Source organism: Cyprinodon tularosa, unplaced genomic scaffold, assembly GCF_016077235.1.
Source record: "Cyprinodon tularosa strain WSP-4 unplaced genomic scaffold, ASM1607723v1 ctg58, whole genome shotgun sequence".
Taxonomy (NCBI): Eukaryota; Metazoa; Chordata; class Actinopteri; order Cyprinodontiformes; family Cyprinodontidae; genus Cyprinodon; species Cyprinodon tularosa.
This window is the reverse complement of record NW_024039318.1, coordinates 966,992-990,669: the sequence shown is the minus strand read 5'-3', so window position 1 is coordinate 990,669 and position 23,678 is coordinate 966,992. Positions and strand designations below refer to the sequence as shown.

The window sequence follows — 23,678 nt, the reverse complement described above, 5'->3', positions numbered from 1 at the left end:
CTCATATCTATGCAAAGCAGGCAGATATATATCAGTTATGTAGAAAAAACAGTAATGCTTTCTTTTACAGTACATAAATAACCATGTAATAACATGGTAATAACATAGCAAGCCACACTATATTACTTGGTAACAAGGTAAACTTCATTTGGTAATTACCCCAAAATTAAGGTATATCATTTAAAAGTAATTACCCGCATGTTATCATGATACTGTATGTTACTATGTAACAATGGAGACTTTTGGTGGCTAAATACTATTATGTTACCACATAACAGTTTCTATTATTGGCGACCACCTACTTATGTTCAACTAACTAAAGCATTATAAAACTGAAATCAAGTTGATTGGCTTGCTTTCTTCTAGGTTATATGTCAAGTAAAAAATTGCATTTTACTAGATAATAACACATACATCTATTGCTGTCAGAGAAATTAAAGAGTTTACTGGTAATAACTGTTTGAAATCCAAGAAGTCTAACTTTACATTGCCTGCCTGAAATTTGAAGCACAGCACTTACCAAAATTCTCTATTATTTTCTTGCTACCTAGTAATATAGTGTAACTTGCTTTCTTATTACCATGTTTTTACATGGTTATTGATGTACTGCAAAAGAAAGCATTACCGAAAAAACAAGAGCAGGTCAAGATAAAACGTCCTCACACATTTTTGGCTGAACATCCACTTCAGACATGAAACCAAATAGCAAGAGCTTTAACTCTTGCCAGAAAAATCACAGGCTCCTACTGGGTAATGTTTGACTTCATTCACTTCATCTGAATACATTTTCTATGGAAACTGTGATGACGTCTACAGAAACGAGGAGCAAATTTTAACCAAATGTCTAGGAAATAAAAGGTGGCAATGTTTAAATGTTCTTTCCCCACCTACCTTACTGCAAATATATTTAAAAGATCTTTTATTCTCTTTAGATTTAACTCCAGCGAATCTGATCAGTTATCCTGATAAACAGTTCTAAAGCTTTCTAGAGGTCTTAAAAAAAAAAGATAGCCTTTTAACTTAAGCTGATTTTATTTAATTTATTAATTTTCAGTCCAGCCCTTAAAGCTAAGCTTGGCAGCAAATTGTAAAGCATCTGATCTGCAAACTAAGGAGAATGAAGGAGACCTATCCTATCCTAAAGTGCAAATAAAATGAGTTTTGAAGCTAATCAGTTAAAATGAAATAATAACGAATATTTTCTGTAAAATTTGCAAATAAAAGAAAAAGATTTGAAGTAGTAAATATTTAAAGCTGCCAGTTTTTTCTGTGTCTCTGGAAAACAGAAAAAATCATCAGCAGTTCCTAAAATAGTAGGCAAAGTAGGACAATATTTGACCTTACATGTAAACTTTCTTTTAGTTTCTTTTTTACCCAAACATTTATTAATTTCCTAAGCTCTTAAAAGGAACACACCACCAACACGGAAATATGGTGGTGGTGGTGGTGTGATGGTCTGGGGCTGATGTGATACTTGATAACCTGGGATGACTTGCTGTACTTGTCTGACCATCAATTCATGATTTTAAGTTCATCTACATTTGTTGCAGGACATTGATTCCCATAATTACATTTTTTGTATAGAGTTGACTTATATCAGTCTTTGATTGAAAGCTGATGGATGATCTGAATCATTGGGAAAAAAACTGAAATTGTAAGAAGGCAAACTACAAGTGATCAATTAAATAACTAAGGGGGACACTTTTATTCTGCATCTGCATATATAAAGAAAATGATACCTTTTTAGAGGGTTTCAGAACCCCAAGACACTTTGATTCCTTCTTCCAACCTGCCTGCTTCTCATGATTTATTTGTTTCTGCTCAACAGCATCTAATTTAGCACTTTCATGTCAGCTTGCTTTGTTTGACATTATTGTTTAAAGCAGAGCTAATACCCTCAGAGACAGAGCTTTAAGAAATCACTGATGTTATGAAGTCTTTGAACTTGTCTAATCTCAGCTTTAAAAAAAAAAAAAGCCAGACTGGGGGCTGTCTGTCCCCCTGGGGGTCAAAAAACATCAGCTGCATATTAGATCACAGATTTCCAGGAAGCAACTGAAAAAATGTAATAGATTAACATCCAAAACCAGACAAAAAATAAATAAATAAAGGGAAAATAACAACAATACAGACTCACAACAGCTTAAGGAGGATGAAACACGGCAGCCAGTCCTGACAAAACAAATACAACACAAGGAATTACAACCATGCTCTCATTCATAAGGAAATGCACATATTTCCCTGAAGAGATTAGAGGGGGAAAGAACAAGCGAGGCAGGGTAGGGGACAGAGAGAGCTCACCTTTCCTCATAATGACTGCGCTCACCTGTTGATCCCCTCACCTGGGGCAGGGGGATCACTCTCCCTCCCCTCCCTCTTCCCTCCATCTCCCTCTGCCTCCCAGAGATGGCCAGATAAAGCCATCCTTTCAGCTGAGGCAGCCATAGTACATCTCTGCACCGCCCGCCCCACGGCGCGGCCCTGAAACCGATACAGGTAGGCTTTCTCATGGAGAACTTTCTCACACTCGCACCTGCCAATCACACACCTCCCAGGAGAGCAGAGCGGGAGGATAAAGCTGGAAGCTCACGCAGCATGCATCCAGCACACTCAAATGTAAACTGTACACAGATAAGGGAAGATAATTGGCTCTGGGACAGTTAGTCTCGCAGGTAAATGGGCTGATACCAATCACAGAGAGGAATCCTAAGCCAGTCCTGTGTTACATCCATGTGTGCAGGTGTATTAAGGGGAATGTGTGGGGAAAAGAAGCTTTATCCTCATCAACTAAATTAAACAGTTTTAGTACAGAGACTCTGAGACGCGTCTGGAGGAGTAATGGATCTGAAACCACATCACACAGATCCTTACAACAAACAATGATTAGAGCTTAAAGGGCAGGAAAAAAAGTGTTTTGCAGCGAACATGAATTGTAAGTAAATACGATATGTGAGACATAGACTGTGCCACACAGTGCCTACTCCACGATCTTTTAACCCCCCTCTCTGTTTATTGCTCGGGTATTGTTGTGCTGATTAGTTTTTGGCAGAGATCCACCTTAACAACACCAGCAAGGATAGTTAGCGTTCAGCAAAGAAGCAGGAGCTTATGCGCTGAATTTATTAGACTAATTGTGCTAATAAAGGGCAGATAGAGGAAATGATATGTCCACAAAAAAGAAAGGTAAAACAAGGAGTGGTATACCTCAAGCGAGAAGATGCCATGTCCTAACATGTTTAAATGAGGAGGTTGCTGCAGTGTAGTGCGTAAGAGAGAAGACTTCTATGGGGTACACACAGCCAGATTAGAGAGACAGTACACACTTTGAAGTGGTAAATATAAAAAAAACTTCCAATGGCTATGACTGTGACTGCAAGGAAGTTAGATCCAAGTGGACACAACTCCCTGACCAATTTACAGCCATTCTGATCACTGACTACATACAAAATGGCTGAATTATATCCCCTCGCTCCTGTTCCTTCACCTATCAGGTCTGCAGAAACAGCTCTATCATATGAAAGATAATCCAGGCTGCTTGCGCTGCTTCATGACAGACTTTAGCCTTCTGGACGTCATTATGCAACAGAATCGCTCTTGAACAGTACTGGTCAAATTGGTACCACAGCTTTCCAAAAACTAACTACAAAAGATGCAAGTCACATTAATGTAGCAAACAGTTAAAGCTCTCGATTAGACAAACCAAAACATATGAAGCTGTTCAAATTTGCATGCATGACACAGGATCAGCTGAAAGCAATGCATTTCTGTTCATGTCTAGATCCATTTGTCGATTAAATATCCATAACTCTACAAAGATCAATGTTGTTTTTGAGCTAGTTTTGGATGCTGCACTCTCGAAAATCACCTCACTTCTGGATAATTGATGCTAATATGAATTACTTATGTTTCAGGTCATGGGAATTGTCTCATGGTATGTTTTGTAGAAGAGTTTAAACTAATCATAGTACTGACTCATTTAACATTAGCTGCTAAAGAACCATTTGTTTCTTTAATTCACTGTGGCTGTATTTGGTTTTTGTTGTTTGTTTTTTTTACTTATAAAAGGGGAAGAAATAAGAAAACAGAGGGAAGAAAGCACACTTAAACCTTTGAACTGCTCTCGTGTGCTTTCAATTACTCTTTCATTCAAGAAGGATGTCAAGTCCAGCAGCCCTAAGCATGCCGTTCAAAAGCTACCAGAGGAGAAAATGTAAAAAGATAAGAATACAACATTTGAATGAGTGGAAGGCTGACAGAGAACAGACAACATAATGTAAAGAGGCTAGTGGAAGGACAATATCAGCAAGAAATTATTATCTAATTACACAAATAATATCCTTTAATACATTAAAAACACTAAATTCAAATGTTGAGATTGGGGGGGTCAAAAATAATCTTTATAAATTAATATATGTACAATAATCGTGGTTAAAGTGTACTTATGCTATATGTGACAAACTTATACTGGCATAACTAAATGTTATTCGACCAAAATGTTTCTGAAATGAGTATGGAAAAAAAAACTCTTCTTTGATTCTTATATTAACAAATAATTATTTTCTCAATAATCAATAGAAAAGCTCTTATTGACTTCCGACCAGCTTCCTGTGTGTTTCCACTTTTATTTTGACCATTTCTGTTTGGTGAGGAGCTGCAAGTCTAAAGGATTAGAAAGTCTCATTACCATCACCATAACGCTGCCTGCACAGATTATTTCTTAAATTTAAGTCTAGCTGCTGGCTGGGTTCAAAACCTTGATCAAATCTAGAGGGTTTCAACAAGAATTTGGCACTAAAATATTTCAGATTTTTGGCTTTAAGTGTATCAATGTGAAGGTTTAAAAAATAATAAACTGAGCACAGCTGCTGTAAAACAGCATCCGAACAGTTCGATATGGTTTGATGATAATTTAATCTTTAATTTGCATCTATTTTCACTCATCTGCATGTAGAATTTGAGTGGCATACAGATCAGGAGGTTTATTTTGTTAGATTTGATGTTATCATTTAAATGCACTGATGAGGCACTCAGAAACGGAGGTCATTACCACACGAGGCTTTCAGCAGATGACAGCTGAGGGCTTCCAAGGATAAATTAAAGCTCAATATGAAAGGCAGATGAGGCTACCAACGAAGGCACCGTTTTAAATGTGACACATATACTGACTTTAACATCCGAGCTTGGATATATAGGATTATTTTTTTAATAAAAAAAAAAAACAGCAGCAACAAAAATCCCTGAAATTACAAAGATCATTCAGACTCTTTACTACATGTGCAGATGGGGAAACAAACAGTCTAATAAAAGCCCGTCTATAAAAGTGTGTCTGTGTATAAATGAAGGTTTTCTTTTTCCAGGGAAACTGATTTCTGCATTGTTGAAAGACCTTGTTTCCTAGCAGAAAGTGTCTCCCATTAAATATCTAATGTTTAACTGAAATAAGGGAGCTGTCTGCTCCACATGTGATGAAAGCTGCTATAATGGCTCCCAGTAATAGAAAAGCAACATCATCTGAACTCTGACAGCGAGGGGTTATCATCACTCCAATCTAGGCTTGGTTTGAGAGGATTGTATTATACTTGAAGCTTACCCTGTTCCCTTGGTAACCATACTGGTAACAAGCACTTCCCCCAGTACTTACAGGCCAGGCATATTTGAAGGGAATGGAAATGTGTCCGTGAGTCCCATCCTCTCTTCCTCCCCCGCCTCCTCCTCCTGCATCGTGTCCTCGGTGCCGGGGCGAATGGGAGTTTCCACCCAGAACACCCGTAGTGCCTGACCCAAAGGTGCAGGCTCCTGTGGCGACCACTCGAGCCTGATACTCCTTTAGGCAGGCGTAGAAAAAGGTGTCACACTGGTCCCGGGCAGAGCAGTGCTGTCCCCCGCTGGCCTGCAGGTCGCAGCAGTTTCCGGTTTGCAGGAATCCGTGTGGGTTGTGGAAGTGACGGATTTGAAGTTCGAACATCCCAGCAGAGCACACGGCCTGAGGGAAGAGAGGGCGGAAAGAAGGGGGTTAACGAGGGGGGATTTAAGCTGAACAACATGCAAATTCTCACAAGCATTTGCAATACTGCAGGAAAAGTTTTTTTATAAGCACTTTTAGGTAACTTTTAACTCCTTTAGTCAGAAAGCTGACTAAAATCTTTGAGGCATTTTTTTGTCTAGCCTTTGACTCATTTATTGGTGAGGTTGCACAGCTCCTAGAGAGGTTCAACAAAGCAGGATCCCCTGCTGAGGACCTTTGCTGTGCATGCTCACTAATCACAAACTGAGCCACCGCTGCCGCTGCTTCAGCTCCTGCTGAGCTTTTGCATCCCAAAGATGTTTGACACCATCAGAAAACTGGGGCACTGTGTTGTCATATAGAGAAATATGCTGCTACTCTTTACCTCGCACACATTTAACACGCATTGAACTTTTCCATATATTGTGACGTAATAACTGCAAATCTGAAAGTATTATTAGGATTTTTCAATGATAGACCAATTTAATATGGAATGATTAAGTGCAAGGAAATCATTTCTAGACAAAACTTCTTCTCATTTTATTCACATTTTTGAGCAGCACTCTTCTTTATATCTTTGGGACATTGTTTGATACTTGAAATCTGCTTTAAACATCTCAACTTATTCCTCAAATGGTTTGCAGTGTTCCTCCTTCATCGTAATATCATTTGTTCACTGATGTTTTCTTACAAACCTCAGAGGCCTTGAGAGAACATTCAGAAGGTATTTGTACTGGATTATTTAGGGGTATTAGAGCAATCGAGAGAATAGATGTAAGGAAAAATTTTTGTGATTTGTATTGGTAAAAGGGAAAAGTTGGGAGCCCATGTATAATTTATCACTTGCCTCTGCTGTTCTCCACGTTTCACTCTTCTAACCTCACTGTGTTACTAGAAACCAGCCCTTAGACAGCCGGAGAGAGAAGTAAAGCAGAAGAAAATAAAAAGAGGGATACAACTTTGATTCCCACAACTCTGTCTGACCTCTTCTGAAGAAAAAACAAACTTTTCCATCTAAATTATGAACAGACACATCAACACTCTTGCCATATAATCCCCCAACTGTTTATCTCTCCACTTCCTTTTGTTTCCCATGTCTCCTTTTTTCTCTCTACTATGTGTGGACACCACTCCCTTCGTTTTCTTCCCTGATGTTCTCCTCCCCAGGGGGAACATGGGATTCTTCTCCTCCTCCTCCTGCTCCTCCTCCTGCTCACTTCTTTCACAATGCAAAGCTGTGATGTTCCTGTCATTTCTCTCCCGACCGCGACAACTGGCTCCTTGGTTTTTTTGTCTGTCATCTATTTTATTCTCAGTGTTGCCTCCTTGTTTATTGACAAAGAGGGGATAAGCACACAGCTATACACATATGCTGGAGCTAATAAGACCCCCTGAGATTCCCAGAGCAGAAGGGTCAGGTATGTGCGCGTAAGCAAGCGAAGGTGTGTGCTTCTTCTTCTTTTCTTTTTTCCATTTTAGCATTTATAAAAATAAACCCACCATAATCTCAGTTTGCCTGAATGGTCCACTGAGGCTGTGTAACTCAGATAATCAGGGCTATAAATCCACAGAGCTGCTGTGAACACAAGCATGAACCAGCAAAGAACCTATATGCAGCACACTCCCGAGCTGAGCCGAAACTAGCCTATTGTTAATGACTGAGTGTCCCCCCGCTGCACCCTGTCCCTTGGGGGGTGGGGGTAAAGATAGAGGGGGGTGGTGGACTTGTCTACATCAAAAGGCTTGCGGAGATACAGTGGCGCTCATCACTCCACATCCTCCTTTCTTCCTCTCCTCCGCTCGCTGCCGGAGCCATTCTCTGCATACCAGCATTTCAGCGCTCAGTCAGGACAGAGACAGGGAGGCAGAGGGGTCTGAGCAGAGGCCCGGGATACTCAGCAGGAGACCCTCGGCACGTAAAGGCTGAGAGTAGCACAAAAAAAATGTATTCCTAACAGATTTTACAGCTGAGTAATGGAACTTCATTTGACTATTAAAGGCAGAGGAGATTGTTTACAGTATGAAGGAAGAAGGAAACTGTTAACTTAAGATGCTTTTTTTAAGATTCATGTCATGATTTAGAAAGAAAAAAGCTACCTTCTCAGTATTCCATCCATTAGGTGTTCATACCCCTAAACTGTTTAGCAATTTTTCCCCTTACGGTCAGAAAAATCTATTTATCTGGATTTTATGCAGGAGATCCACATATAGTGAACAAAGCGCATAAAGTGAAGAATGATGGTAGAAAATGATCCCCCCCATTTTATAAACAGCTCCCAGAGAAGCACACTACAGCATGTGTTTGCATTCTGCAGTAAGGCACAGGATGTGTTGGTGACATCTTTGCATAACTACAGATCAGAATTTCTGACCATTTTTCTTTGCAAAATAGCTCAAGCTCAATCAGATCAGATGCTTCTGTTTCATAGATGCTGAGGAGCATGAAATGCAAAGCCGTGCTGTCAGCAGGTTCTACCACCTGAGCTGTGAATCGCTGCATCTCCTCCAGAGTAACCATGGTCCTTTGGTCGACTTTCTGATAAGTGAAATGTCCATGGTAGGATTTCTTCAAGCCTAACTACAGCTCATTGTTCACTTGTCTAAACAAGACCTCCTAGGAACGCCTACTGCTTGCTCAGAATATTTCTGTGAGGCTTCTGACTAAGTTCTCCAAGTTTTCACATGTCACAGCTTTGTTATTTCCATTGCAAGCACTTCAAAACACACCAAAGCCCTCTTTAAAATCCTGGTTTTCATTTATAAAGCTTTGCAAACTTATAAGGACTCCTGCTGTATCATCAGGACCTGTTAGCTCATAAAAGGCTATACAGCCAAACGGCCAGGGGATTGTCAAGTGTCCCCACACTCTGGGAGCCTCTGAGCTTCATATCTGTGGTTGTTGTCTAAGATGCAGCTTAAATCTCATCCTTTAAATTACTCTTTGGTAATGTTTGGGTTGTATTGTTTGCTTTTAAGATTTCTTTTTTTTTTCCATTTCTTCTTGTCAAGAATGTTGCCTTTAAAGCTGCTTTTAAATAAAACTTTACAGTTTGCCTCTCTTTGTAGAAAGTTTCTCTCTTCATTTAGTTCAGTTTTTTCAACTGATTACTTCTTAACAGTTAATGAGATGAAATTTAAGAGAAAAAAAGGAGAGAAAAAAAGGTAGCTTTTCAGATTTCACCTCTCTTTCTCCTGAATATTACAATAATCTCCTTGTTTAGTTTAAAAGTTTTTCATTTTCTAAATGTTTTCCCTTATATTCAAAGGAGCAATAATTGTCTGATAATTACAATTTGGGAGAAATCAACAGTCAACATGAGCCTCATTCATGTCTTTTGTTTGTGCGATTTACAACAGATGAACTTCAAAGATGTGCAATAAAGGGAGCACTAATCTCATCTCAAGCTTATTCTGCAAACCATAATTACACAGCATGGTAGTTCGTCTAAGCTCTACATTAAAAGCATAATGCAGGGAAGACGAGACTGAAGGGACTGCTTGCCTGGTGAATCATACAGTAAGTTCCAACTCTCCCCTCTCTCCACTGCGTTACATAGGGGCATGGATAGCTGCAGAGGACCCTGACTCTGCAGTGCAGTCAGGAAGAAGAAGATGTGTGTTGTTGCTCAGCTGTGAGGGGGGCTGCAGAGGTGCAGAGCTGCCCCCCATGTTCAACATTCACACGCCACAGAGTTCATTCGCCCGTGGCCCTTTGCTCCACACACCCAGGAGCACAGATGCTGTTTGTGAGCTCAGTGTTTGGAGCAAAAATTAAAAAAAAGATAAAATCTGCACAGACTAACACAGAAGAGAACCTCTCTGCTTGGTGGGTCCTGTCACACATCACAGCCATTCTGTCAGCTCACAGCGTAAAAGGTGCAAAGATAATCAGTGTTTTCCTGAGTTTTTTTCTTCTCTCAGAGGCATTTTCCTGGCAGTTGTTTTATGCTACCAGATTGCAAAACAACCAAGCAAAAATGTCTGCACATACAGCCTTGCAAAGGTATTCCCATCGCTTGATGGTTTACACTTTTGCCACATTACCATGTTCAATGTACTTTATTGCTGAGAAAAATAGAGCATAGTGATGAAATGGAAGAAAAAATGATGCATGTCATGTAAAGAAAAATAACATTTGAGGAATTCATATACATGCTGGTCTTTAAATCTGTTTTTTCAGCTCATAAAAATAGTTTGATTCATCACTCATCCCTCTAGCTATGACCAGCTTTCTCATCCCTGCTAAAAAACAAGCATGGTTGCACAGCATGATTCCTCCACCACCATGTTTCGATGTGAGGCTGTTGAGTTAAGGGTTGTGTCCAGTGTTCTTTTTTTTATATATATATATATACAGCTTATAGTGTTTAATTTTGGCCTAACTTTACTAAAGGAAATGGTTTTATTTCTGTCCTCTGTCTTATAGTAAACTAGATAAATAAGTAAATGATCATTTTCCCACAGACTCTCCCACCTGGGCTTCTCTCTAACAAACCTCTGAGAACTTCAGATATTAAAACATTTTATTATCCTTACACCTCATACAGATGCTCTAAAGGAAATAGCAAAACAGGCCATATGTAGCTATGACATGCAAAGAAAAAAAGAGTGTAAAGATCTGTGATTTGCACTTTTGCACAATTCATGTGCAGAGAAAGCCCCATGCAAGTTGAGAGCTCCTTTATGAAGCAGTGAGGTGAACACCAGAGGAGGTGTGGTGGGTAATTAAGGTGGTATTATCTATAGTCCACTGAGCAGCAGAAATTTATCAAATTACATCAGACGAAAAAAGCAGTTTATTTGGTGCAGATATATTTTTATAGAATGATTTGTATTTTAAAATTCATATATTATGTTAACAACGCTAAACAAATAAAATAGTCGCTTTAATTCCTGTGGAAGATGTGTGTTTGTGGTCTGATAGACGCCTTTTTATCTCTGATCTTATTTCTAATAACAATGATCACGCCCGGCCTCTGCTGCCTTGGATAACAGAGAGCAGCGGGCTGAAACAACAGGTGGGCGCATCGCCATGGGAGCAGAAAGAGGGCAGCACAAGGCGGGGAAAGCTCCTGGTGCGTGGACTTTAATAGTGGCTGTATATTTAAGACTGGACAACATTTCAGTCTGAGGGTTTAAGGGCATGCCGCCCGAAATAGACCTTAATCGTTTGCTTACCTGAGGTTGCACCGTCAGGACAGCGAGAAGAACCACAGTCCGCTGCAGGTGAAGGTGCGTCCTTCTGATCCTTTCGCCCCCATTCCCAGGGTCCATCAGTGTTATCTTGTGCGCTTTTGTGCTCTCCATCCCTGCGGTCATGGATATCTGGAACCGCGCTCTGCGCTCCAGCGGTGATGGCACCCTCCCCTGCTACCTCTCCTCCCTTTCTACTCCTCCTCTTCTTTGCGCGCAGGTCTCCTCTTGGACTCAAACCCTCAAACTCAAGGCAACCTCATCCCGTCGAGAACATTGGAACTCGCTCTGCCTCTGCGCCTTAACAAACCCACCAGCCCCAAATATGCGCACACCTCATCAACTTCTCTCTGGATTTCTGGATTCACACTCTTTGTGCCAACACACTCCTATTGCTCTATATTCCTGTCACCGCCGACGTTAAGAGGATTTCACGTCCAATCTGCCTGCTCACTTGACTTGAACTCTCATCCCAATTAGACGGCACACTCTCTATTCATCTCCCCGTCTGGCTCAGGCTTTATCCATCGGAAGAAAAAAGGCAAAAGAAGCTGTTTCTGCAGGGAGAAATGTTCAGCCAGTGTGTGCAATGTGTAAAAGTTGCATCTCTGTGGCTAAATGGTTTCTCTCTCTGGACAGTCCTCATGGAAACCACTGCATGGCTGGATAGTGAACTCGATCTGAGGAGGGCAGAGTCAGTGTGGGAAACAATGAGAGGGAGAGAGAGAGAGGGAGAGGGAGGGAGAGAGAGGGAGGGTGTGTCCGGCAGGGAATATCCCTCAGGTCTCCAGTGCGCATCAAGCGCTCCGCTCCTTCTCCTCGACCTGCAGTCCCCTTTATTCTTTTTGTCACCTTTACTCATGGGATTGTCCCAGCCCATATCCACTTCAGTTTCCATTCAATCCTTTTTGTTACCTGCCTTCTGTTCTCCAGTTTTACTCCAAAGCTTCACCGGACACATAAACTGTTTTCAAAGCTCGATATGAAATTGGATGGGCTCTGCAAGGAGAAAAAAAAAAAACATTCTTCAGACCTCTAAGCTGAACCTTCTTTATGACCCTGATTGTTTACAAAGAAACGAAACAAATACAAACAAACACAAAAGTTAACATATTTACTCCAAGTTCAGTATTTTTTAATGTGTACAATGGTTTTCCACTCTAGGTGCCATGTCTACAAAAAGAAAGGAATGAATAATTCCACAATGTCCCACTTTCACAGAAGCCTTAAATATTCAGACACCTTTTCTTAACATCTCCACGTTTTGTCACAAGCTCATCTCTAGACTATCATCTCTCCTTTCCTTCCTTCCTTCCTTCCTTCCTTCCTTCCTTCCTTCCTTCCTTCCTTCCTTCCTTCCTTCCTTCCTTCCTTCCTTCCTTCCTTCCTTCCTTCCTTCCTTCCTTCCTTCCTTATGTCCGTCCTTTCCTCTCTGTTTCCATTTTATCCTTCCTTTCCTCCTCTTCATTCCTTCCGTCCTTCCTTCCTTATGTCCTTCTTCCATCCTTCCCTTATGTCTTTCTTCCATCCTTCCCTTATGTCCTTCCTTCCTTCCTTCCTTCCTTCCTTCCTTCCTTCCTTCCTTCCTTCCTTCCTTCCTTCCTTCCTTCCTTCCTTCCTTCCTTCCAAAGGTAAAGGTTGTAATTGGTAAATCAAGAACTTTCTTATTTGTTTCTTTACAGCAACCAGATGCAACCCCTTGTCCAAAATTTAGGCTAACTAGAACTGGACTTTTGTACTATTCTAAATTTTTAATTCATAAAACTTTAATTCTATCAATAAAATGAAGGAAGAGCATGCATAAACAAATGATTCTGAAGGTTATTTAAAACAATTTTGTGACTTGGACGTGAGAAGTTGGGACTCCAGTAAACCTGCTATTATTCATAATATTACATAGAATCCAGAAAAATATATATTATATATCTTCTTTTTTTGTACATTTTATTCTTCTGGCAATATACCTTTAGAAAATACATTGAAATTAGGGTGATCTATATCATGCATGACTAAGTAGGTTAGTCTGGCCTGTGTTACATTCTGACACACTAAACTGAATGTTTTAAAGGCAGTGATTTCTTAAATCTTTGGCCTTTTAGAATTAGGACCATGCATACTTCAGTAAGGACAGTCAAACTCCACCTGCAGCATTATTTCCTCTCAACATGGCCCTCACATGTGGGCATGGTGATTAAACTTGTTCCGACAGCTGCAGCTGTATCCTGCTGTTTGCACGCAGCTGCTCAACGACGCCACCGTCCTCCCCATAGCCGGCTGAGCGCATAAATATAAAAGAGAGTTGTGGAGTGTGAAGGCATCTTTTGAACATTGGCACTCGTCACATGGCATATTTTCCACATCTGACCTCCAGTGTGTGCGTCTTCTTGGATTCAAGACCCCCACACAATGTTCCTTCTTCATCGGAGGGCCATCTAATGAGATTCTGCCGCCCTCACCCCGCCTTCATCTTAAGGTCTATCACGGGGTTGTTGCTCAAGAAACTTCCCTAACAACCGCTGGTGTTTCCGCGGCTGGCGCTGCAGTGACCCCATGAGCGGAACAGAGCCCTGTTGAGGGGAAGATCGTTGATTTGCACGTGGAAAGCAGGGCCATGCAGACATGATTGGAATTAAAAACACATGCACCGCATTTTTTCTCAGACTCTAATATCCGTCGCTTACCTTAGCGAGACTTTTAAAAACAAAACATAGACTTTGAAAATTAACCTAAGCTTTTTGGGTTGTGCATTTGGCGCCATCTCGTGGTTACTAAATGGTTTTTGAGGGGGATGTAAGAGGGTCGGGACCATATGGCATTATGGATTTGTCTCTTAAGTAAGAGAAGATTCACCTTAGCTCTCGTTTTAAAAATTAGACCTTGAAGAATTAAAATGACTGTTTCTGAACACAGATTATTTTTGCAGTAAAACTATTCATTTTTGGCCTATATATCTGCACCCTTACTTCAGTCTTATTCCCAACATGGCATTTCATTATTTCTGCACTTCCAGAACCGCCTCTGTTTCCCTGAAAATCTTTACTAGTGAGAGATATTATTTTTAACCCCTCCAAACATTTGCATTTACTAAGCCTACCATGTCTTTAAACATAAAAAAGCCCAGATGATGATGTCATGCCTCTAATTGGTCAGTTTATTTCCAAACAAACCCTACAAACAGACTGCTTCCTTGTATGCCATTATGGATATGAAGACCTACTTAAGCTTCACTAAAAGAAAAAAAAAACTGCCTAGATGCTTGCAGGTGCCAATCATTTGTTCAAACACCTAAATGTCATGAGAATGTTCAGCCATCTCAGAGCTCAGGTAAGATACTGTTCTACATCCTAGAGCTGGTGTATAAACACCAGAACAAAATGAAGGGGGGACAACGACATTACTACAAGAGAAGCTTTAAAAGCCAATTTAGTAGTATGTACTAGTAAAAGCCTTTTTCTGCTTATTCATGAGGGCAGCAGTCTCTGAGACTAAAAGACTTCCCTCTCAACACACCCGCCTTAGCCCTTCTGACGGGAGCCTGGGGCAGCTGTGAGACACAGTATCTCCAGCATGTTCTTGGCCGTCCCTTGGGGCTTTTCACCCATGGGACATTCCTAGAACAACTGAAACCAGTCCCAAAGGAGGCGTCCAGGGTGCATCTGGAGAAGATGTCGAAGCCACTTCAGCTGACTCCTCTCAAAATGGAAGAGAAGCGGCTCTACTCCAAGTGTCTCCTGAAAGACATAGCTCCTCACCCTATCTCTAAGGGAGTGCCCTGGAACCCTGCAGAGAAAGCTAATTTCAGCTTCTTATGGCTGAGATCTTGTTCTTTTGATTCTAATCCAGATTTCATGACCATACATGAGGTTAGGAACATAGACCAACCGATAAATCCAGAACTGCCTCTTCGCTCACTTGTCTCTTCCCCCAGTGGACTAGTTCAGCGTCAGCATTATAGCAGCAGCCGCACTGATCTGTCTATCAATCTCCTGCTCAATTCTCCCCTCACTCATTAACAGGAACCAAAGGTACTTGAACTACTTGATTTGAGGCAAGGCTTCTCCTCCAACTCGAATGGCGCAAGCAACCTTGGTAGAGCTGCACCTCATTCTGGCTACTTCACACTTAGCTACATACCACCCCAGCATAGGCGGATCTACTGGGGTGGCATAGGGTGGCAACTGCCACCCTAAATGACAGCCTTGCCACCCCTGCTGCCACCCCAGTTGGCGGTAGGGGTGGCGAGGCTTATAAATTATGGATCATTTGAGAATTACGACCGCTAATTTCCAATGTCGGACTGCAGTGAATGCAGCACGAGATGACGCGAGAGCGACTGAGACTGATTGTTTTGAAAACCGAATGGGGCAAAGCGAGGGAGCCAGGGGTGATGGGGAGAGGAGACACGGGATGAAACAGGTAAAAACTGATTAACTATCTATCGAGAAATGAAATCATAATGAAAGCACAATGTTGCTAGCATAGCTGCAATGTTGATTTTGAGATGATAAAAATCAGGCTGCAGAACGTTATTTCTCTAACTATGATGTTAGTTAGGCCTGACGTCTCAGGCTCATAAAGACATATTTACGGTCAACTATGACAGAAAAGAGACTATATAGTTTGGTTGAACTCAAATCAAAACATACAAAGGCATTGGATCTAAATAAAGTTGTGAAGCGTTTTGCTGAGCAACATGGAAATCGTCGCATTCAGCTGTTATAGTCATGTTAACTTTATGTTATGCTCTCTGGTGAGCCTTTACAGAGCTGTTACATTTTGTTTTGGGACCTGAGAAAATCTGATATTTCCTTTAATAAAACCAAAAGTGTTAAAAGTTAAAAATGTGATACTGGTGTGAATCCTGCTTAATATGAAGCAGTGTTGTTGTTTCTTTTTTTGTATATATAATATGAAACTATCCAGAAATGACCCGTATGAACCTACTCACAAGAAAAATGTATTTTTATGTTGCTTCTTTTCAGATTTGTGGAGATATTGATGTAACATCCAGAACCCGCCTTTTTGTTGATTTGTTGATACAGCAGTATGGAGGACCAACTCTGCCATATTTAAAAATAAATACAGAAATAAATAAATGCTTAATAAATAAATAAGCATACAATTAATTGCCACCAAAAATACAAACAACAAATAAATGTAAGTAGAAATTAAATTATACAGCCAGTCATAAAGGTATATAACTCTTTTTATTGGCTTCCTTATTTCTTTGCCTTTTTAATATTTATCTTATTTATTTTTTTGTCATTTATTATCTTCAACTTCATTTTTTAATTACTTATATTTTTAAGTATTTATTTATGTGGATGTTATCATATTTTTGTCTGTTTTATTCTTCCTTTGTATTTTTTTACCCTAGTTATTTCTTCGCCGCTATTTCTTTCTGCCTGCCCTTTTTACATTTCTGCCTGCCATTATAATATCATTATTTCTAATTACATTTATTTGTTGTTTGTATTTTTGGTGGCAATTAATTGTATGCTTATTTATTTATTGAGCATTTATTTATTTCTGTATTTATTTTTAAATATGGCAGAGTTGGTCCTCCATATACAGCTCTATCTACAGCAGATCTACATGCATGAAATGTCCCTTTCATGTTGCCTTAACTGCTGTATGACAAGTTACTGAGGAACAAATGGGGTAAATGTGTGTTCAGAGTAAACATTACATAGATGTCCAGTACCTTGTTCGGGTGCCTTGAACCATTTATTTCTACTGTGTAGTTCTGCTCACTTTAGTCCAGCTCAGTCCATAGATCTCTGATCAGTAACTTTTTCTTTCTATAGTTTCTTCTTGTGCAAATGCTGCAAAGCTGCCTCTCTGACAGTCAATCTGTGTCTTACCTTAATACCTTTCCTGTCATAAGGCCCCTCTAAAAGTAGTGTTATCATTCTTCTATCTCCTATTAAGTGAGATCACATTGTACGATGTATTATTAATATGAACTGTTTCACATGAAACACTTACTGTACATACTATTCTCACCAAACTGTGATAACTGTGATTAAATTCAGTGTAAACAAATGCCATATGTTGCCACCCCTAAAAAATTCCTGCCCCCCTCTTGCCACCCCATAAATATTTTTCTAGATCCGCCCCTGCACCCCAGATCATGCTGTGGTTCTTGGCAGGAGGAGGAGAATGATGTCTTATGCAAAAAGCAAACAAAATCTCCTGAACCCAAAACCACACCCCCTTCTCCCCATGGCTGTACCTAGAAATCATGTCCATAAAGAATCTGAACTGTCCATTTTCTACAGTAGTAAAACATGTACTGGGAACAGGTCAGACTCAATGCTGGCAATGTGGACCACATTTCTGCTTTGCTTGTACAGTGACCTTCTGGCCCCTTAAAACAGCTTCCTACTGTGTACTCATTGGTCTCCAACCTTGGTCCTCAAGATCTACTGTCCTACAGATTTTAGATGCATCCCTGCTTCAACACAGCTGAATCAAATGAATGGCTTGAAAAAGTAATCAATCATTTGATCCACTGGAGTAGAGGCTACCACTAGGAACATGTTTGAATCCCACCTCCAGTCTGGCAGTCCAGGGGCATTGTCTGCCATAAACCCGTAACCCTACAGAAGGTGTAGAGCTGGTCAAGTGTTCCACCACCAGGATGAAAACTTCACTGCTCCTCCTGAAGCTGAAGTTCAACCGTCAGCTGGACCCTCCTCTCCAGCATCTTGGTATAGGTATTCCAAGATAGCCTGAGCAGTGTGATCTGTCTGTGTATGAAAGATACCTTCGAGTTTCTGTTCTTCGAAGGGGGAACACCAACCCAGTCTGCCAGTTCAGGGGCACTGTCCTCAACTTCTATTCAATGTTGGAAATGAGTATCAATCATAAAAGCTCAGCAACATCCAGAAACCTAAGGTACTTTTGACTATTTCTATGGCTATAGTTTGGGTGATAAACAAGTCCTGCCTAGAGCACCCAGACTCTCCTGCCACAGAAGGCATATCAGTATTCCTTCCACCAAGTGTCCTCAGTTAAAGTCAGTTGCTCCCCACTTCCACTAAAGACTGTTATCGAAGTATTTCCCTCTCTGAGGGTGCCAGATTGTTTGCCAGAATCATTTTGAGGCCATCAGGTATTGCCTCCAAACTTCTTCCTGGCCTGAGTTTTCACCTCTGCAACTTCAGCTTCAATGCACCTGCTTGCTGCCTCAGGACCCGTAAGCCAACCAGGCTCGACAGGACTCCTTCTTCAGCTTAACAGTATCTTACTGCCAGTGTCTACCACAAGGTTTGGGGACTGCAGCCACAACATGCACAGCAGACCTTATGGGCAAAGCTACAGAGAACCACATTGATCATAGAGCCAGAAAACATGGTCCACTATACTCCATGTCCTCAGCCTCCTCTGGAATCTGACATAGTCTTCCAGGAGGGGGGAGATATATATATGTCCCTGACTGAGAATTTCACCAGACATTTACAGCAGACCCTCACCACTCACTTAGGCCTGCAGATTCTGTCCGGCTTCCTTCTCTTTCAACTTAACTCAAATCTCCACCAGGGGATGATCCATGGACAAGTCCACTACTCTCTTTACCTGAGCAGCCAAGATATGCACCTCAAGATATGACTTTAAAGACAATCATCAAACTCCAGCCTAGGGTGTCCTCAGAGGCAGACTTACTATATAGGCAAAGTAGGAATCCATCTGGGGCCCCCAGTCCCACCCACAAAACGGCACCCCTGGAATATTCAATTATGCATGTTTGAAATTAATAAAATCTAATTTACCATCAAAGCATTTGCAAAACATTGTGACACAATACACCATCAGCTTCACCTCCCCCTTTCCACATAACAAAATAGGCTGATACTTCCCATCACCTAAAACATCCTGAGAGGCAATGTACCTTTCATGTGAGCAGCAGGAGAGAACTGATACGAGAGAGATGAAGCAGCGCTATGACAGAGGAGCAGAAAGGTGACAAAGAAAAAAGGATTACATGACTGCAACCAACAATGGCTGCAACCCTATATGTTTTCTGAATTGCCCCAGACCTGACAAAAGACTTAGAGATGTCATTTAAAAAGATGCACGAAACCCCAAAATGACATTAGGTTTTCATGTTTTCATTTTTCCTTAACAGTTTGTGGAATGTGTGGTATTATTTAAGCTAAACAAATTTAACAAGATACACTTTTACTCAAAGTAAAACATACTTTTTTATGTATACTGTTTTGAATAAATGAAAATTTAATGCTGATAGAAAAGAGCAAAGATTAGGGTAAAAATAAATGTGAAGGATTGGGCTTTAGGTTACATTTAAACCCCACAATTTAAAGTTTCTTCAGAAAGTATTTTAAGGTAAATATTTTCTAATTGCTCAGATACTCAGTGGAAAACAACTGATTGTTCTGTAAATATTTTTTTCTTTATTTGAAAGTACAAATGAACATAGTTTCATCATGAAGAGAAATATAGGGCTGAAAAGACAGCAGTAAAACAGCAGTAAACAGCAAGCATGAGAGAACATTTTATATAACCAATGTTAATTCAATCTTTGGAAAGCTCTCACAGATGAAATGAATAAAGGTGTTTTTAGGATCCTACGACTGGATTATAATTCAAGACAATTTACTTTACATCAGTTTTGTGATTATCTTGGTTTAAAGATTTTTATTAGAATAAGCAAAATAATTTATCAAAGTTTTTCATATTTCTCAGTGAAATGCTTTTTTTCATCAAACCTAAACTCTTTGTGTCTTCATTCTTTAGCTACTTAAAAAGAATAAACAAGAAAAGATATTATTATCCTATTTTGTTTGATTCACAATTATTGTTTAAAAACAAGCAGTGCTATACTATGAATCCATTTAGTATTAAATGGATTCATTCCCAAGATTCATTAAAATCTTGGGAAAACCACGTGGACTGACAACTCCCTCCAGACCAGAATGCATAGTTGTTATTGATCATTGTAAGATCAGCCTCTAATTCTTTTCACTTCCCAATATTTATAATAACAGTGTGGCAGCTCAGAGATCTGTCCCACTCAGAGCTGACTGGGACACTGAGGCAGACATTAAGTGCAAAGAAAACCCTCTGCCATGTGAAGGTGGCAGGTCAATGAAGGGGGAAAGTGAATTTACAGTTTCTAAATTTATACAAAAACGTCATGGTATTGGAATTTTAATGGTCTGAGACTACCTGGATAACCTTCAGGAAATGTTAGAACCATGAATTTTGTTCTTAATCTTAACAATTGAAGGATACTGACTGGTTAAAAGTTGGTGACAATGAGTTCAAGGTCACCATAAGAGATGCTGAAGGAAAGCAACCTCAAGCTGCCAGCAGCTCCAATGAGGAGCTGGTGAAGGAAAAATGTTTGCGAGCGGCCTAGTTAAAGTCAAAGTCCAAACCCAAGTGAGATGCATGACCCCTTTGAACAGCCCATTTGAACCGCCATAGTGATGCAGAAGGATTATTATTAAGTGGATTATTAAGTGGATTAAGTGGATGATCCCGTTGCATGGTGTGGCCAGTCATTTAGTTAGGAGACAATAATTTTCCCTTAATAGATCAAATCATTTCAGAACTTTTCTCTGGTTGATTGTCTCTGTCTATAGAATTGATTTCATCATGTTAGGGCGTGACCCAAATCGGAAGCAGTCAGAGTAGGTAAGGTTTGCATGGTGCGTCACCAAAGCTTTAAACAAAACGTTCCTTTCTATAGGTCTGACTTTTACTCAGCAAATCAGCTTATTTTGGCTTCAAACAATGTGCAACTTGACGTCTCCTTTCACTCACAGTAACAGAAAGATTATTCTTCTGCGGAGCGGTAAGTCATGTTTCCAAGCCGATGCCCCACACACACACGCCCACATATGGCGCCCTGGTGACTAAGGTCAGCGTTTTCTCAAGGCAAAATAAGGGCGTGTGGAAAGGCTTGGGAAACTGCAGAAGAATGTGATGTTTTTTTGTGTTTGCACTTGTTGGTCTGACCTGCAGACAATTACCCAGGGCATAGTTTACGTCCACAACAGGGAGGCCCTGTGTGTGCACAGCGAAGAGCTCACACTGCCAGTCTAAATTAGGCTTTTTAGAGCTAATTCACATCTTCATTCCTGTCAGGAGCTCATGAATCTGGCCTTTTCGAGAAAGAGGAGGTCCTTTGGGGTGACTTTACATCATAAGGCTAATAGGTCTCCTAATGTTTCTGGAAATAAACTAAAGGTATTCCCTGATATGCCAATTTGTACAAGACGCTTCAATGACACCTCAAAAATGTGTATTCTAGAGTCTGAGGTAGGTCATTCATGAGCCTTTGTCCGCAGAGAAGCACCATACTTAATATGATCTTCATTTCTTCTAGAAAGACTAACTGTTCAGAGGGACAGAAAAATGAATACATCTACCTTGAGTTCCTTTTATCTTTAAGTAATATCTCTCAAATTTGTGTTACTTCTTGAAGGAAATGTGCCGGTTTTATTATTGATGCGTTAAATTATTTACACATCTAAAGTTTCTTGAAAGTTTAAACAAAAATGAACAGCCAATGGGTAGAACCACTGAATCTCATTCTAGTTCTGGCTTCACATCTTAGAAAGTGCAGATATTTTTTAGCAATGTCATGTAAAATTCTTTTTTTTTTTAATGGTAGGTTTATATTCACCCTCCTCTTGAGGTTATGTAGTTGTTCTTCAACCCTGTTTTTCAATGATACAGGTGTAAAACAGATTAAAGATGAAAAAAAAAAACAGCAGCCGGTAAATTAAATTGACAGAAGAAATGACATTTTTTTAAATTGGAATGTGTAAAATTAACTTTGACTTGTGGTTCAACAGAGTTTTCTATATATCAATAAAACAAGCCTGATGGAACTCCTGAACAAATTGTGTTGAGCAACGACTGAGGCAATCAGTGTACAGGTGCTGGTCATAAAATTAGAATATCATGAAAAAGTAGATTGATTTCAGTAATTCCATTTAAAAAGTGAAACTTGTATATTATATTCATACATTACATACAAACTCATATATTTCAGATGTTTATTTTGTTTAATTTTGATGATTACAAATGACAACAAATGAAAATCTCAAATTCATCATATCAGAAAATTAGAATATTGTGAAAAGGTTCAAAATTGATGGCCCCTGGTGCCACACTCTAATCAGCTAATTAACTCAAACCACCTGCAAAAGCCTTTAAATGGTCTTTCAGTCTAGTTCTATAGGCTACACAATCATGGGGAAGACTGCTGACTTGACAGTTGTCCAAAAGACGACCATCGACACCTTGCACAAGGAGGGCAAGACACAAAAGGTCATCGCTAAAGAGGCTGGCTGTTCACAGAGCTCAGTGTCCAAGCACATTAATAGAGAGGCGAAGGGAAGGAAAAGATGTGGTCGAAAAAAGTGTACAAGCAAGAGAGATAACCGCACCCTGGAGAGGATTGTGAAACAAAACCCATTCAAAAATGTGGGGGAGATTCACAAAGAGTGGACTGCAGCTGGAGTGAGTGCTTCAAGCACCACCACACACAGACGTATGAAAGACATGGGTTTCTGCTGTCGCATTCCTTGTGTCAAGCCACTCTTGAACCACAGACAGCGTCAGAAGCGTCTTGCCTGGGCTAAAGAGAAACAGGACTGGACTGCTGGTGAGTGGTCCAAAGTCATGTTCTCTGATGAAAGTAAATTTTGCATTTCCTTTGGAAATCAAGGTCCCAGAGTCTGGAGGAAAAGAAGAGAGGCACTTCATCCACGTTGCTTGAAGTCCAGTGTAAAGTTTCCACAGTCAGTGATGGTTTGGGGTGCCATGTCATCTGCTGGTGTTGGTCCATTGTGTTTTCTGAGGTCCAGGGTCAACGCAGCCACATACCAGGAAGTTTTAGAGCACTTCATGCTTCCTGCAGCTGACCAACTTTTTGGAGATGCAGATTTCATTTTCCAACAGGACTTGGCACCTGCACACAGTGCCAAAGCTACCAGTACCTGGTTGAAGGACCATGGTATCCCTGTTCTTAATTGGCCAGCAAACTCTCCTGACCTTAACCCCATAGAAAATCTATGGTGTATTGTGAAGAAGAAGATGCAATACACCAGACCCAACAATTCAGAAGAGCTAAAAGCCACTATTAGAGCAACCTGGGCTATCATAACACCTGAGCAGTGCCACAGACTGATCGACTCCATGCCACGCCGCATTGCTGCAGTAATACAGGCCAAAGGAGGCCCAACTAAATACTGAGTGCTGTACATGCTCATACTTTTCATGTTCATACTTTTCAGTTGGCCAACATTTCTATAAATCCTTTGTTTTTATTGGTCTTCAGTAATATTCTAATTTTCTGATATGATGAATTTGAGATTTTCATTTGTTGTCATTTGTAATCATCAAAATTAAACAAAATAAACATCTGAAATATGAGTTTGTATGTAATGTATGAATATAATATACAAGTTTCACTTTTTAAATGGAATTACTGAAATCAATC

The 23,678-nt window shown here is 40.2% G+C and overlaps 1 protein-coding gene across 2 annotated transcripts in view; it reads right to left on the bottom strand.

The window, feature by feature from the left end:
- The window catches only part of LOC119797334 (protein jagged-1), a 73,091-nt gene extending 61,112 nt beyond the window's left edge, over positions 1-11,979 (bottom strand). The window contains exons 1-2 of one of the 2 annotated variants that reach the window (XM_038306380.1): positions 11,183-11,979; positions 5,642-5,983 (exon numbers count right to left, since the gene is read on the bottom strand). In XM_038306380.1, the coding sequence (XP_038162308.1) occupies positions 5,642-5,983; positions 11,183-11,323 (483 nt within the window). In that variant the 5' untranslated portion in view covers positions 11,324-11,979. The remainder of the gene's footprint in view (positions 1-5,641; positions 5,984-11,182) is intronic. The other variant, XM_038306379.1, reaches the window with a different exon arrangement.
- Positions 11,980-23,678: the final 11,699 nt, after the last annotated feature.